General features: G+C 39.1%; 3 protein-coding genes across 3 annotated transcripts; 1 reads left to right on the top strand and 2 right to left on the bottom strand.

The window, feature by feature from the left end:
• Window positions 1-7,363: 7,363 nt before the first annotated feature.
• On the bottom strand, window positions 7,364-10,648 carry LOC113306842 (calcium-binding protein P-like). The gene is made up of 3 exons (XM_026555757.1): window positions 10,334-10,648; window positions 9,261-9,539; window positions 7,364-8,817 (listed from the first exon to the last, which is right to left on the bottom strand). The coding sequence occupies exons 1-3, from the start codon at window positions 10,469-10,471 to the stop codon at window positions 7,648-7,650; spliced, it is 1,587 nt and encodes a 528-aa protein (XP_026411542.1). The 5' UTR covers window positions 10,472-10,648; the 3' UTR covers window positions 7,364-7,647.
• Window positions 10,649-11,629: 981 nt separating this feature from the next.
• Window positions 11,630-13,015, bottom strand: LOC113353437 (pentatricopeptide repeat-containing protein At2g33760). Its single transcript, XM_026597040.1, has one exon. The coding sequence runs from the start codon at window positions 13,013-13,015 to the stop codon at window positions 11,630-11,632; it is 1,386 nt and encodes a 461-aa protein (XP_026452825.1).
• A 209-nt stretch (window positions 13,016-13,224) lies between these two features.
• On the top strand, window positions 13,225-16,219 carry LOC113306833 (3-deoxy-manno-octulosonate cytidylyltransferase, mitochondrial-like). The gene is made up of 8 exons (XM_026555749.1): window positions 13,225-13,534; window positions 14,447-14,492; window positions 14,727-14,813; window positions 14,898-15,022; window positions 15,116-15,255; window positions 15,351-15,402; window positions 15,538-15,648; window positions 15,857-16,219. The coding sequence occupies exons 1-8, from the start codon at window positions 13,304-13,306 to the stop codon at window positions 15,947-15,949; spliced, it is 885 nt and encodes a 294-aa protein (XP_026411534.1). The 5' UTR covers window positions 13,225-13,303; the 3' UTR covers window positions 15,950-16,219.
• The last annotated feature ends 162 nt before the right edge of the window (window positions 16,220-16,381 follow it).

Below are 16,381 nucleotides of genomic sequence, written 5' to 3'. Positions count from 1 at the left end.
CCATTGCCCGTTGGTAGGCCGCGCCCGCATTTTTCAACCCGAATGGCATTACAGTATAATAGAAATTCCCGTATGGGGTTTGGAAAGCTGTTTTGTGCGCATCTTCCGTGGACATCTTAATTTGGTTGTATCCGCTAAATCCGTCCATGAAAAAAAAAAATCATATTTGCATGTGTTATTTACCATTATATCGATGTTTGGTACTGGGAAATCATCTTTAGGGCATGCTCGGTTTAGATATTGGTAGTCGACACAGCACCGGACCTTGCCATTCTTCTTTTCTACTGGTACGATGTTAGCTAGACACATAGGGCGTTGGATCGGTTTAATGAAATTGCCTTTCAACAGCTTCTCCACCTCTTCCTTGATCGCCAACTCTATCTTCTCCGGAAAGTTGCGCCTCCGCAACTTAACAGGCTGATATTCGGGCGAGACATTGAGGTTGTGCGCAATCAAACTGCTATCAAGACCCGGAATTTCATCATGTGTAAATGCAAACGCATCCCAATACTCACGGAGCAGGTTAACCAGTCGTGACCTTTCTTCTCCTTCCAGGTGCTTGCTAATGCGTACACAGCGAGGTTCATCTTCCGTGCCAAGGTTTACTTCTTCTAACCCATCGAGGGTCGGATCGAGTCTTGTCTTTTCTTCAGGTAAACCTTTTATTATTTCTTCTTCTGAGATCAAAGGCTCTACCTCTTCCTGCAAATCTTCAATCACTGGGGTTGCTTCCATCATTTCCTCGTCCGATGATGACATAGCGCAGTCATCTTGTCGATTGAAAGCTTCCCCGGCTAATTTCTATAAGCGGTAAACGTGTCTGCCCTCCGGTCGTGAGAAGCGTTTAAATTGACTATTCTTTGTTTCGACTACATCCCTCTTAGTTCCCACGGCAGGTCCCATCCGATATGGACTAAAGACCGATTTAGCATTTCCTTTCGTTTGTGTTTCAGGATGGAACTCTTTCCACTTAGGGAGAGTGGTGAAATGCTCCGACTGCTCTCCTTCGTCCGTGACCGGTTGTGTGTAGAAAACTGCGTCTGCCATGTAAGCCTCCTCTGGACCAAACGGATTACTTGTAGCTGGGATCCGGAATTGCCTTCCTCCAATATTAGTCTTGACACACTGGTGATATGTAGACGCTACTACCTTGTGATTCAGAAGCCATCCTCGCCCTAGTAAGATATGAAATGTGTTATCATCCTCAAACACGTAAAACGGAGTGAGTGCTCTGATAGGTACGATCTTCATCATCAGATGTACTATTCGCATTGCCGTCTGAGTCTATCCTCCAAATCCTATCACAGTCGTTGCGCGCATTTTGATCGACGTTCTTGATACTCCTAAGGATCCCAATGTGTGTAGAGAGATCATACTAAGGGATGCTCCGCCGTGTATGAAAGCTCGCTTGAGGGTATGCTTGTTAATATGTGTTGTGAGGTACAAGGGTCGGAGGTGCTCCCCTGGATAGCATATATCTTCGTCAGTGAAAGTAATAGCTTCTCTAGGCATCGGATTATACACCTTCCCGGATGAATTGTTGTGATAGCTTTGGATGCCTCGCGGACTTGATCCTCGCTGAAACCAAGAGAGTCGGTGAATTGCTGGGCCAGAACAGTTTGGGTGAATTTGCTAGCGACTCCATTTGTGTCTGAAAAGATGGTTGTCTCGGACGCTTCACATGCTTCCTCCTCTTCCGCGTCTTCCCATGGTATCCAAGTTTCTCCTTATGCGGGTTCATGGGAGATCATCATAACTTAGTGCTGAGCAACAAACATTGAGTCTTTGAGTATGTCAAGCATAGCATTCCTGTGTTGGAGATACTCCTCAAATGCAGCTACAGAAGTAGTGATAGGGGTTGGAAAAGCAAAGTGTGGAGCATCATAGCCATACAAGGCCCTAAAAGGAGACATTTTAATGCTAGTATGATAACTAGTATTGTACCACCACTATGCAAGTGCCAGCCAGCTGAACCATTTCTTGGGTTGAAATCCTGTCATACACCTCGGATAATTCTCTAAACAGGCATTAACCCTCTCTGTTTGACCATCTATCTGAGGGTGATAGGCAGTGCTGAGCTTGAGGCTAGTACCTAAGTGATGGAAAAGGTCCTGCCATAAATTACAAGTGAAGATCTTGTCTCCGTCAGAGATGATGGAAGTAGGCAAGCCATGCAATCTGAAGATGTTATATAGGAATGCTTTAGCCACAGTGATTGCAGTGTAAGGGTGTTTAAGCCCAATGAAATGGATGTACTTTGTTAACCTGTCAACCACCACCAATATAACATCTTTGTGCTTACTCTGGGTAAGGCCTTCAATGAAATCCATAGAAATATGCTGCCAAGCCTGATCAGGGATAGGCAGGGGTTGTAAAAGACCAGCAGGTAGAGTATTTTCATGTTTATTTCTCTGACACACATCACAAGAAGTCACCAGGAATATAATATCTTGTTGCATTTTTGGCCCAAAAAAATGAAGTTTGGCTCTGTTATAGGAGGCTTGAATACCAGAATGGCCACCAATTGCTGATGAGTGTACAGAAGATAAAATCGAAGATTTTATATTGTTATCAGTACCAATGTATAACCTTTACTTGTACCTTAGAACCTCATCATGATAAGAGAAGTTAGGAGTTGCAAAAGGAGAGAGCAGCAGCTGAGAAATCTGTTATGCCTTTGTTTCATTGATATGTCTATTAATAACCTCTTGCATCCAGATAGGCTTGGAAAGTGTGATGGCTTGAAGAACAACCTCAGGTTGTTCTCTTCTTGACAACATCAACTTTGTTTACAGCCCCCTTATTGTATTGGATGTCATAATTAAAACCTAATAACTTCATCAGCCATTTTTGTTGCAGCCATGTTTAGTGATTTTCTGCTCTAATTTTTTTTAATGCTTTCATGATCAGTTTTGATGGTGAAATGATGCCCTTGGAGGTAATGCCTCCATTTTTTAACTGCTGATCCTACTGCCATTAACTCCTTCTCATAAGTTGATAGTCCCATAGCTTTTGGGCCCAATGGTTTACTGTGAAAAGCTATGGGTCTCCCTCCTGCATCAAAACTTCTCAAATGCCAGTATCACAAGTATTTGTTTTTAGGATGAATGTCTTTAAGAAATCTGGAAGTGCTAGAATAGGAGTAGTAGTCATTGCCACCTTGAGTTTATTTAAAGCTTCATCAGCAGCTGGAGACCATTGAAAAGCATTCTTCCTCAACAGTCAATGGCTTGTTGATAGTGCCATATCGTTGAAAAAATTTTCTATAATAGCCAGTGAGGCCCAAAAATCCTCTCAATGCTTTGATAGTTTTAGGAGTTGTCCAAGAAGTAATGCAACTTATCTTTGCAGGATCAACTACAACACCTTGGGCTGTGATGATGTGACCTAAATACTTTAATTCAGATTGTGCAAAATAACACTTAAAGAGATTGGCATGTAACTGATGTTGTCTAAAGACAGAAAGTACTTGTTGTAAGTGAGATGAGATTCCATGTCAGGGCTATAAATAAGAATATCATCAAAGAAAACCAAGATAAATTTCCTAAAAAATGGCTTGAATATATCATTCATGAGTGCTTGAAAGGTGGCAGGGGCATTGGTGAGGCCAAATGGCATGAAAAGAAATTCATAGTGGCCTTGATGAGATATGAAAGTTATTTTATATATGTCAGGTGGGAAAAGTCTAATCTGATGGTAACCTGACTTGAGGTCAATCTTTGTGAAAACTGCAGACCCATGTAACTCATCCAAGAATTCATCAATTGTAGGAATTGGGAACTTATCCTTAATGGTGATATCATTTAATTTCTGTAATCAACATAAAATCTCCAGGTATTGTCTTTCTTTTTCACCAATAAAATTGGAGAGGCAAATGGACTATGGCTTGGTTGGATGATGCCCTGGTGTAGCATATCTTGAATCAAGTCTTCAATGAAACTTTTTTTGACATAAGGGCATTTATAAGGTCTTTGGTTAATAGGGATAGAGTTGGGTTTGATGGGAATTATATGGTCAAGACTTCTGTGAGGTGGTAATGTTGTAGGTGCAGCAAAAACATCTTGAAAATCTTGCAATAAGGTAGAAACTTCTGGAGGAGGTGGCATATGGGTGTGTGGTTCTGAAATTGAGTATAATTGAGCACAAAGACCATGGGTATTGGTTTGAAAAAATTTATGGACACCCTTGTTACTGATTGGCTTAAGTACATGAGGTTTAGAGGTATCAGTAAGAGTAATATGAGTACCCTGACGCAAGAAAGAAACACTCAAGGTAGTGAAGTTAAAGAGCACATTACCAAATTTTATGAGCCAGTCAGCACCCAACACTATATCACAGCCACCCAAGGGAAGTAATCTCAGATCTCCAGAAAAGGTATGACCTTGCATAGACCACTGTAATGATTTCCAGATGCCAGAACTGACTGTTTTGTCACCATTGGCCACAATTACAGCTAACTGAGCAGTAGGAAGGATATTGCAGTGTAACTTATGAGCTATGGAGGAATCTAAAAAACTGTTGGTACTGTCAGTATCAATGAGGATAGTGACAGAGTGCTTTTGAAGGAACCCAGGAACTCTAATAGTTTGTCCACTACTAGCACCAGTCAAAGCATGAATAGAGATTTCAAGATCACTGTCAACTGGAGAATCAGTCTGCTCCTCCATTACTACTCCTCTGAGGTATTCGAGGATAAGTGCTATGAGAAGAACAAAAAATGGCAGAATTCTTCTTTTAACCTATCAACGTATATTTGTTGGAGAATGACAAAGAAACATTGAAGAATGAAGTGACTAGCTATGTACGGACTACAGAGCATCACAACAAGGGGGTCGCCAGACTGCTTAATAGCCTCATCCTCAGCAACTATCCAAATTAGTTGTTGTTGTTTGCATACATGACCCTGTCTGTACACTTCATCACAATTATAGCACAAGCCCCGTGCCTTTCTGATCTTGAGTTGTTCAGGAGTGAGTTTTTTAATGGGAGTGTGGGGAGGGCTTGGCTTAGGGGGATTTGATGGTGGTGGTTTAAAATTTGTTGGTGGGATGACTAATGGTTTTGGAGGGAAAACTGACTGGTAGGGTGGTTTTCCCATTGAGAAATAATTGGAAAAGAATTTGGAATTAGATGGTTTTGAGGGTTTTTGATGGTTAAGTAAAGATTGGTCTTGCAACCTTGCCAGAGAAAAATCTATCATGAGTGTAGTGGGGTGGAACATGAGTACATTATGCTTGATTTCCTCTTTAAGAGCTCCAATAAAACTCATCACATAATAGCTCTCAGGAAATTCAGGGTGGAGACTCATCATTAAGGATCTAGCAATTTCAAATTCATCAAAAAATTCGTCTACTGTAGTGGTATGAGCTAGTTTATTGAACATTCCTATAACATTATCATTAGATGGGTTTTCAAAATGAAAACAGGCTTGTTCAGCTAATTCAAACCAGCACAAAATAGATCGATAAGTTTGTAAGTTAGAAAGCCACCTCTCAGCTTTACCATCCATGAGCATCGCTGCCATCTGCACCTTCTGACTCTCATCTCTGATATTATGGAGAATAAAAAATTTGTCACACTTTTGAATCCAACCCTTTGGATCAGTTCCATCGAATCTAGGAAAATCTAACTTTGGAAACTGATTGTAGCTATAGAACCTGTAAAAACACCTGATTCTCCATGACCACATTCTCTGTTGTTTAAGTTTTTTAACTGCAGAATCACTTGATTAAGTTGCTCTTTCATTTCAGAAACATCCTGGTTTACTTGATCCAACTGAGTCTGTTGTTTCCTCTGTGCATCTTATAAATCCTTAGTAGCTTGAACTCCTTGTCCTCCCATGGTGCCAGGAAGGAACGTCTCTGATGCCAATTGTTCTATAATGAACAAATTGAAACAAAAAATGAACCGGAAATTGTAACCTCGAATCCGAAAATCAGCCTGAGAACTAAGTTCTATTGAATACCAAATATCTTCATTAACTTCTACAGCCGCAATTCTTACAGATTTAATAGGTTAAACCCTAATAAGCAAGAAGCAATCCTAACACGACACGTGGTCGGATCCTAGCGGTCAAAATAAAGAAAAGTAGAAATTATAAAGACACCAGAGTTTAACTAAATACACGCATTACACAAAGGGCAACCACATGACAAACAAACATGCAAACCGGATAGGGGAGTAGCTCAAACTCTTTCTCCCTGTTTTAGAAAATTGATCCATTAAGTTGTCTTTAATGATCAGCGAGAATTATTTTCCTAGGGTGTAGCGCAAACTCTTTCTCCCTGTTTTAGAAAATTGAACCATTAAGTTGTCTTTAATGATCAACGATGAATTATTGTTCTATTTCCTTTCCGAAGAAGGATCCCCTCACATGTTTATTATCACACTACCTCACACTTTAGACGTATTTTTTGTGAATAAAAACCAAACGATAACAGATTTGAAGCTAATATTTTGACGATCTGTTCCTCTTGCAAAGCTCTATGTTACTACCAAAAATGAGCATATTCCAAAATACTAAACCTCACCGAAAAGAAGACAACTTGAAAACGAGAACAAGAAGAACGACGATTGAGGTATCCGATTCAGGAATGTTAGTCGATCACGGTGAGTAGTGCCCCATGAGAAGAACCGTATTTTAAAAAATCTGTTGTTTATCAACGACTCATCTTTAAGTAGTAGATGGTGGTGTGATACGTATCGGAATGAACTCAGTTTTGGTAGGTATTAAAGCTTTGGAAGAAGATCATATTCCCAAAATATTAGCTTCGAATCCGAAATACCACTTAAAAGACGTCTAAATTGTGAGATAAAACATGTGAAGGGATCCTTCCTCTTTCCTGAAATACCAGCGAAGTTGTCTTGACTATCTGTGAGTCATGGCCATGCCATAGACTCTCTTACCAGGTACCGCATGTTTATTCTTTATGTTACTATAGTACTGAAGTTACGGCTTTACTCTGTTCAAACTGTAGGTGGAATACAAGTCTTCACTCTATCAACAGGCACTAAGTTTACAACCTTTATCTCGAAATTTATTCCCCTTGCTCGAAAAACTGCTTATATTGATTCGTCTAAAAAATGTCCAAAAGAATCCAAGAAAGGGTGGTGACACTTTTGTTCCCCTTTACAACATTTTGTCAGTTCGTTATAAACAAATGATTATGAAGACACTTTTATCATGAGATGCTTACCCTTTTTGTGTTAAGGATTAAGGATCATGCAGTAGGTATGAAAAACAAAGACCAACACTAAAGCAAATATCCGATACTGTTTTATAAGATACGTCTGGAATTATCAAATTAAAAACACATACAAGATCTAACCTAAAGAAAAAGAGAACAAGAGGAAGAAGAACATATTAGAGGTCTAGAAGTGTCATTCAATCAAACCTCTTCTAATACTTGAGGCATTTTGTACTGTGCACATATAAGAACAGAATAGTAGCATGACAACATCCAAGACTGAGAGCAACAGTTAACAAGAAGAAAGCAGAGTCGCACAGCTCGAGTTCACAGAAATATACAGTGATGTTTTTTGTACTGTTAAACCTATAAGTAACCGGAGAAAATATCTCTGGCTTTTATTTTGTAACAACGCAATAACATGGCAAACTGAAACACCGCCAACATATATCCAGTAACTTTACCAACCTCTCTGAGACCCACCTGAGGAATGTGAATTCAATCTGTCAAGCACCGAATTGAAATCCACAGGTTGCCCACTCTCATCCATCCCGCGGATCACACTTGTGACGAAATCTCTACCATACCCCATGCTGACAACCTTCTCTATCAGCTCACCGTATGGGTGACTACGCATCACAGGCGATGGGCTGGAATGACGGCTTGGTTGTTGACTCTGAAGAGAGGCCACATGGGTTGGAGGATAACCGCTTTGCGGGAAGTGCGGTGGCATTGAATGAGGAACCCTCCCTCCTTCTCCTTCATACATCATGTACCCTTGTCTGGAAGGCTGTGAGGGATGGGGTCCCCCAACTGGGTATGGACTGTCACTCATGGGTGCACCATAAGTGCCCTGATGAGTCTGTGCAGGTGGTTGTCGTGGCATATTTTGTGCTGGAGGCTGCTGTTGAACAGAGGTTCTCGAGGCTGGGGCACCAGCATAACCATAAGCAACAGGCTCTAGGTTACTCATCCCAGACTGGGGAGCTCCAGAGTAAGGAACCTGCATAGGCATGCTCCCTTGAAACGCTGAGGAAGATGGGTTAACAGACAGAGGTGATGGGTTAACATTTTGGGTCGACGTGTAGGGAGGGTAACTAGGTGCTGTCTGGGGAGCAGGAGGGTAAGCTGGTGCTGTCTGGGGAGCCATTTGAGATTGAGCAGCAGGTTGCTGTGGTTGCTGTTGTACCTGTTGAGGAACCTGCTGGCTCCACTGTGGAGGAAACTGATGAGCTTGCTGAGGTTGACTTACACGAGACTGTAATGGTAGTGCTTGTTGTTGAGGAACCTGCAAGTAATGGTCTTGAGATTGTGGTGGCAGACTTGGCACTGGGTTCTGTTGATAATAAGGGTGTTGTTGGCTCTGAGCATGGACATTTTGAGGTGGGGTGGACGCCATCATAGGTTGCTGTGGTACTTGATGGGGCAGAGCAAGCGCTAATTGCTGGTTTTGCAATTCTTGTTTACTGTCAGGTTGTTTGGCATCAGAGGCGGATGGAGCAACTGTGTCTTCCTTAGAGGGTGATTGGTTTGCAGTCGAAGATTCTTTCTGCACATTAAGCTTGGCAAGTTCTTTCTGAGTTTCTGCCAATTCTTGCTTGTCCCTAAGGATTTGCACAGACCTATGAACCTGCGATGAAATCGAAAGGTTCAAAAAAACTGCTTAGCAAAATTTAACCCAATGAGAGCGAAAGCTACGTCAACGTAAAGATGGTGCATGACTATCACCATATGCAAAATAACTTGTAATACATAAAAGCCCAGAAGGGAACAAAATGCTACAAAGCCACCACATTGAAAGCTCACAAAGTTAACTTGTGAAAGAATTTTTGACCCACCAATTTTATCACAATATCTACCAATCTTATAATTCATGTGTAGATGTTAAAAGGATTCAAGTGGTCAAGCTGTTGCGGAGAATGGCAAGACAATGAATGTGTCTCATACGATCCACTTTCCATGTTAACAGGGAAGATCTAAAAGGGTATGTTTTAGTCAACATTGCATCTTATAACTTAAAGAAAAAACATGGGAATGGAGCATAGTAAGAGACATAGCTGAAAGCAAGCTTACTTCCTGGAGATGCTTCTCAAGTGATCTAAGCTTTGAATCTGCTTCACTGTTCTCCCGAGTTAAATCTGATCGCATTTCTCCTATTGACTTCTCAAGATTGTAACAATACAATTCCAACTGCTGTAGACGTGAACTAATGCCCTCGAGAAAGCGGAGGAGATTGTCAGCATATTTCTTCATGGTTCTTTCAACAGTTGCAATCAGATCCTGGTTTACTGATTCTTCCCGCTGATTATAGACCTGTGAATATGATCTTCCCATTTTGTTTTCACGAAAATCCTGGGAAACCATAAAGAAAGAATCCTCGAGTTAATTTCTTGGGAAGGAGAACAAAAAAGTTTCAGTTGTCAAAACTATGAAATTCCTAGCAAAATACGAGTTATCTATTAAAGCCAAAGATCGTTTCATCTTATGGTGTAGCTAACTATAAGATAAGATACTAATAACAATATCAAAGAACACTCACGTAAACGTGATATCAGACATTTGATACACATACTCTTTCTTTCATATTCTTACAAATACTAATAAAACAACAACCTACTACATTAGGTGGCATATTTAGAAACAAATATGAACTTTGTATTGCTAATAAGCAGCTGATTGAGTGATTGACTTGAACTGATTGGTCCTACTCAACACATTTTCTGGATGTGAAGAACTAGTAAACCAAGTATGGAGTTGCATGCAGCATTGCCCTAGATCTTTGAAGCATGAGAAGATTAAAGATGCTCATTTTCCTCAAATATAACATACAACAACTTTTATGATAGCTAAGCATATGCAGTTACAGTCAGTTAATCCGTGAAGAGAACTGCTTCTACTTGGATTAAGAAACAGGGAAAAAGACAAGAAAGAAAAAGGCCACTAGACGGTAAACCAGAAAAACCTCACTCAAAATTATAACCCTAGTCTCTAATCTGGTGCATATCCCAGCTTTAATTTTCTCTATCACCTAGGTTAATTAGGGTTTGACAACAGTATTTCAAGATATTAAGATCAATCCAACATATATAAAACAAAAATAAAAATAAAAACAATTTTATGTAAAAAAACAAATTCAAATACTATACCTTCGCAGAATTGGTTCCAGTAATAGGATCAGAGTGTTTTCCATTAGTACCATCTGGATTTACCATATCATCATAAGAGCAAAGAATATCATCAGAACCAAAATCAAAACCAGGTCTACCAGATGATCCAGATGCCATAATCAAATTTACTCGAACTGAAAAAAACTAGGTCTGGAAAGGCTTGAATGAGAAATTGGGGAAAGATTTTTGTTTGGCTTGTGGATTAGGTTATGAGAAAATCTGATGTTCACTACGGATTAGGAATTTCACTTTCAATAATTTATACGAATGAATCAGACTTCACAACTAAGGAAGAAAAACGTTTAAGAAAAGTCAGACATTGATATAAGGATGAGCATATGGATGTGAGTGTTATTATACATCAAATAGCATCGTAGTTAAGCTACTTTGCCATATATTACCATTGGATATATCGGCGGGATGTAACGGGTTCAACTTAGAACCGGTTGATGGAATTATTTGGTTCCAAACTTCCAATTATTTGACTGGTTGACTAGTTGTTGCAGTTAGCTCAGCTGTCGGGAAGGTTTCATCTTACACCCTTTTTTACATCGTCCATTGTGCAGCTTATATGAAGATCTGTTTGTAGGATTAAATTTCAATGGATTGTGAACAGTTATGCAGGTAAATACAAGTACTATAGCTCATAGAGTTGAAGCATTCAACGAGGACTGGATTGCAAGTACAATGCCCAGGGGAAATGGTGCAATACAGCATCACACAACACACATCACTCACTGGAAATCTCCAGTTGGAGTTGCACTTAAATTTAACTTTGATGCTGGATTTTTGAGCAAACTGGTAAAGCTGGACTGGGACTAATAATTAGGGATAATGCAGGTACACAGCATGGAGCTAGATGCTGGCCAACAACAAGCTCAGACGCAGAACAGGCCGAAGCTGCAGCTGCACTAAATGGGGATAGGAACGCAGTGAAATGGACAATGTGTGGCCTTATTGAAAACTCTATTGCAATATTACTTAGTGGTTTCGGCAGTTGGATTTGCACTTTTGAATCTAGGAGTGCTAATAATGTGGCTCTTAAGTTAGCCAAACATGCTGTCAGTTTAATTAGTAGTGAGGAATGGTACAATCCAATTCCTTTTTGGATTGAGGAGGTCTTGCAACAAGATCTGAACAATGTACCCCATTAGTTTCAGTTATAAATCTCTTTTCGTATTCCAAAAAATAAATAAATAAAAATCTTCAAAAGCAATTCTTATTACAATTATGCTTTAGATTGAAGATTTTTGAACTTTGAATGAGTAACTCTTCTTACCAGTAATCTCGGCAAGAACAAACACCCTGTTTAAAATGATGAAACCGGTGTTTATCTCGAACAATGATTTCGCGGTCAGTAACAATTGATATGAACTTGATCGCTGAATGACAATCAATGCACATCCGAAGGTTCTTAAAAATCCTAACTGTTGTTTTATCTCTTGAATTCATTAAACCAAATGCAATAGCTAGTTTCTCGCTGTGATATCTAAGCGCAAATTCCCCCTCTTCTTCTTCTAATGCAAACATCACTGGTTCCTGTTCAGGCACATAACCAGTTTGCTTCAACTTCCGCATTAACTCATCTAAGTACTGATAGATTGCAGTTGTTTCAGGATGTGATTTATCACCCATAAAGAATGTATAAGTTGCATGATCAATCTCGACTGAACTATACCCAATTTGTTTCTTCAAACCTTTGTTAATCACAATTTCTCTAACCATTTCGACTCGATCCATCCTACCTGCTGATGCATATATGTTAGAAAGAAGAACGTAATGAGCGGGATTGTCAGGCTCCACTCCTAAGAGTTGTTCAGCTACTTTGACTCCTAGGTCAAAATTCTTATGCATTTTGCAAGAACCAAGCAATGCTGTCCATATTGCAGGTGCTGGTTTCCCAGGTACCGATTGAATGTGCTCAAGTGCCTCATCAAATAATCCTGCTTTCCCAAGCAGGTCCACCATGCAAACATGATGCTCCATTCTCGGCACAAACCCATAATTCTTTTTCATGGAATCAAAAGCTTTTCTCCCTTCATCGACCAATCCAGCATGGGCACAAGCAGATAACACTGCAACAAATGTGACATCATTGGGTTTAGGTCCTTGTACTTTCATTTGATAGAAAAGTTCCATTGCTTGATTACCATAGCCATGCATTCCATAGCCAGAAATCATGGCAGTCCAAGTAATGACATTTAACTCTCTCATTCCGTTGAAAATTTCTCGCGCTTTACCCACATTTCCGCATCTCGAATACATGTTAATCAAAGAAGTACCTAGAATTACATTAACATCAAAACCATTTCCATTAATATACTCTTGAACCCACGTTCCTAAATTCGACTGTATAAGTCCAAACGTTCTCATTTTTTGGTATAAAACAATGGCATCAAATGGGTAACCACATTTAGAAAAAGATTTGATGAGGTTGCTGAAGAGAAATGAATCAGGATTCTGAACAGTGAGGAAGATTTGACGAGCGTAAATTATAGAACCAGCAGAACAAGCTAATGTAATGAGTTTGATAAGAAGAGACCGACTGTAACTTAAACCATTGGTAATGATTTGACTATGTACTTGTTGAAGTGGTTTGAGTCGCGTACCTGCTTGTAACAGGGATTTGTACATCGGGGAATGTTGTTTTGGTTCTTCCATTCAGGACTGCTATCAATCAGTTGAAGGATTTTGGAGGGAAAATTGCTGCACTTCTCTCTGTGAGTTTCACGATATAAACGTATTTTTCCACCCAACCTAATCTCATCACACACATCTCGAGGTAGTCCGACGAATTCTTAATCTGACCGTATTTAAGATCTGTGATTGAAGCCCAGTATTTTTTTCTTTTTATTACTCGCAGAGTCACTACCGAACAATCAAACGAATCATCGTCACACTCTCTTTATAGAGTCATTAGAGTGGTTGAAGGACAGAGGAAGAAGAAAGATGGATCAGGGTTCATCATGTGGATCAAACAGTAACTGTAAGTCATGGATTATGTACGGACTAGTTACAGGTGCTGCAATTGCAGCAGCAGCAATTGGAGCTGCTTTTTCAATTCGAGGAGGATCTGGGAAATTCAGGAGTCGTGTAATTGGTATTATACCTGCTCGTTATGCTTCCTCTAGATTCGAAGGGAAACCTTTAGTTCATATTCTTGGGAAACCCATGATCCAGGTATTGTTACCCACACTACATTTCTACAACACCTAACAGTCTTAAACTTTAAATTCCTTCGATTGTGGCATTGTAGATTTGACATTGTTTTCATAAATGACTAAACATGTATTCTTCGATTGGGTTTCTATTTACTTATTAATTAGAATTGAAAATTGGGTTGGCTATATCCTATATGTGGGTTTGAAGATCTGGTTCAGATTAAATTATGGAGAAAGAATTCGATCTTTAACTTAATATATGCTGTTTTATAAGTGTTGAATCATAGGTCAGTTATTCATATCCACCATTATTAGAAATGAACATAATATATGTTGTTGTTCAGATATAAGTAACATCATAATTTGATATTTGGATCCTATGGTGCGCATATTTGAAAGTATCTAATAATGATATTTGCTCGAGTATTTGAAAGCTGTGTCACAGCAGCTTCACTTTGTTTTTCAAAATTTCCTAGAATCGGCACTGGAACCCTACTCAGACATGCAGGGACACTGCCACGGCTGTGCTAGCCATAAAACTTTGATATTTGCAACTTGGTTGCCTTAAAAATTAGAAGATGAAGAAGAAGGAACATGGCTGCTATTTTCTTTGATGCAAGACTGGATGTAGCTATTGATTCTCCTAGGAAGAGTGTTCTTAACATTAACCTTAACTCTAACTCCCTTGTCCCTGTATGTAATATTTTCTGGTCCGGAAGAGCTTGTATCCATACCCAACACCTAGACGCGTACCAGTATCATTGTTACACTGTTGAAATGGAGTCCAATTTACATAACCCATAAGAATAGTAGCATCTCATAAGGTACAAAAGGATTTACAAATATATCTCGTTTATGAAGGGATATATAGACGATAGGATACCATATTTTTTAATTCGTTGCTGATGATTTTCTTCTTTCTGTTCAACAGAGAACATGGGAGAGAGCAAAACTAGCCTCGACACTAGACCATGTTGGTGCGTATTTCAATGGTCTTTCTATTTTGTATGAATTTTCAATTTTGATATAGTATACTGATATGGTTTCATGCCATGTCTGTATGAGTTTCTTTTAAAGAGGTAAAAGGTTTTTGTTAATGAATTACTTAGACTTGTGGCATAAAGAGTAATGGATGTGTGCTCGTCACTTGGTTAACTTGAAATTAACATCTTTTGTGACTATTAACCCTATAAAGTTTGTTAATGCACTAGTTGTGGCAACGGATGATGAAAAGATTGCAGAATGCTGTCGAGGGTTTGGTGCTGATGTGATAATGACATCAGAATCTTGCAGAAATGGTATAGAAGTCTTTCGCCACAAGTGTTGTTCACGTCTAGTATCTGCAATTGTCCTACCAACCTTTGTTTTTCTCTGATTTGTAGGTACCGAGAGATGCAATGAAGCATTGGAGAAGCTTGAGAAGAAATATGATATTGTCGTCAATATTCAGGGGGATGAACCTCTTATTGAACCAGAGATCATAGATGGGATTGTTAAAGCTTTGCAGGTAATGAGTTGGAACATTCTTAAACTTATGCACTGTTTTCCGTGTTCCTTTATTTGATTATTATTTGATTACTATCTGGTCATTTCTCCATAGGGAGCTCCTGATGCTGTTTTCAGCACTGCCATGACATCTTTGACGCCTGAAGATTCAACCGATCCAAACCGGGTGAAATGTATTGTTGACAACCATGGCTATGCAATTTATTTCTCGAGGGGACTAATCCCATTTAATAAGTAAGCTGCACTGAAGATTTCAGTTCCTTGTTAAAGAGATCCCAAATTTCTTAAGAAAAATTAATTTACTTATCCACATCTATCAAATTTTACAGGTCAGGAAAAGTCAATCCGAACTTCCCGTATCTACTTCATCTTGGTATCCAGGTATTAATGAGTTTTGAAGTACATATCTTTCTGCGCTGAATTCGCCTGTTATGTCATTGTGTGGTCTATCCAAATTCCTGATGATTTGGCATATCTTGTTTTTGATCAATGATGATTCCATATTTATTTGGCCAGAGCTATGACTCGAAGTTTTTGAAGATATATTCAGAGCTTGCACCTACTCCACTGCAACTTGAAGAAGATTTAGAGCAACTTAAGGTCCTTGAGAATGGTTATAAAATGAAGGTATTATTAGACATTGATCCTGTTTTCTCTGTCCTCTATTTATGTCTTATACATTAGTAATGTGTTTTTCTCACTTGGATTGTGCTTCTGGTCTTCAGCGAAATACAAAATAGTGGTTGCATATAGATATAGAAGTTAAAATAGGAAACTTACTGTCACCGATATTTCAATTCTATAGACTAACTTTGGGTTCTTTATTCTGTTGCAGGTGATCAAGGTTGATCACCATGCTCATGGTGTCGACACTCCCGAAGATGTTGGGAAACTAGAAGCTCTCATGCGTGAAAGAAATTTATTATAATCAGCTACTGAACACTTGGTTCCCTTGCTATTATTGTTTATTTTCATCTTCTACTGTAATATAGAATCCCACTTCCACTTGGTTCCCTTGTTATTATTTTTTATTTTCATCTTCGTGTAAATCCTTCCAGTATATGGAACCACAAACCCTTCTAGTTTTCAGAAGTGTTTATTACGTGCATAACTTCAATGACATTACAAATGCACTACTTGTGTCTACATTATCTCATTAACCTTTTATTGAAATGAATTAAATGTCGTTGCCAGTTTATATGTTATCTTAGAAAAGCCTTACAGAGTCTTTTCTTGTATAACTATGGAGTAATTTCTCTATATTCTTCAGTTTACCCCGAAGAACTTAACAATGAAGGAGGTGAAAAAGAGTGAGTAGTGAGGACTGACGAAGGTTTTTTTTTTTTTTTTTTTTTTTTGT

Source organism: Papaver somniferum, chromosome 1 (genome assembly GCF_003573695.1).
Source record: "Papaver somniferum cultivar HN1 chromosome 1, ASM357369v1, whole genome shotgun sequence".
Lineage (NCBI taxonomy): Eukaryota > Viridiplantae > Streptophyta > Magnoliopsida > Ranunculales > Papaveraceae > Papaver > Papaver somniferum.
This window is presented reverse-complemented; position numbering and strand designations above follow the sequence as displayed.

Coding starts and splice junctions, on each gene's coding strand:
- LOC113306842 (XM_026555757.1), bottom strand. CDS start 10,471: ATGGCATCTGGATCATCTGGTAGACCTGGTTTTGATTTTGGTTCTGAT. Junction 9,540..10,333: donor CTGGAACCAATTCTGCGAAG/GTATAGTATTTG, acceptor ATGGTTTCCCAG/GATTTTCGTGAAAACAAAAT. Junction 8,818..9,260: donor TTGAGAAGCATCTCCAGGAA/GTAAGCTTGCTT, acceptor ATTTCATCGCAG/GTTCATAGGTCTGTGCAAAT.
- LOC113353437 (XM_026597040.1), bottom strand. CDS start 13,015: ATGGAAGAACCAAAACAACATTCCCCGATGTACAAATCCCTGTTACAA.
- LOC113306833 (XM_026555749.1), top strand. CDS start 13,304: ATGGATCAGGGTTCATCATGTGGATCAAACAGTAACTGTAAGTCATGG. Junction 13,535..14,446: donor TTGGGAAACCCATGATCCAG/GTATTGTTACCC, acceptor TCTGTTCAACAG/AGAACATGGGAGAGAGCAAA. Junction 15,403..15,537: donor TACTTCATCTTGGTATCCAG/GTATTAATGAGT, acceptor TTATTTGGCCAG/AGCTATGACTCGAAGTTTTT.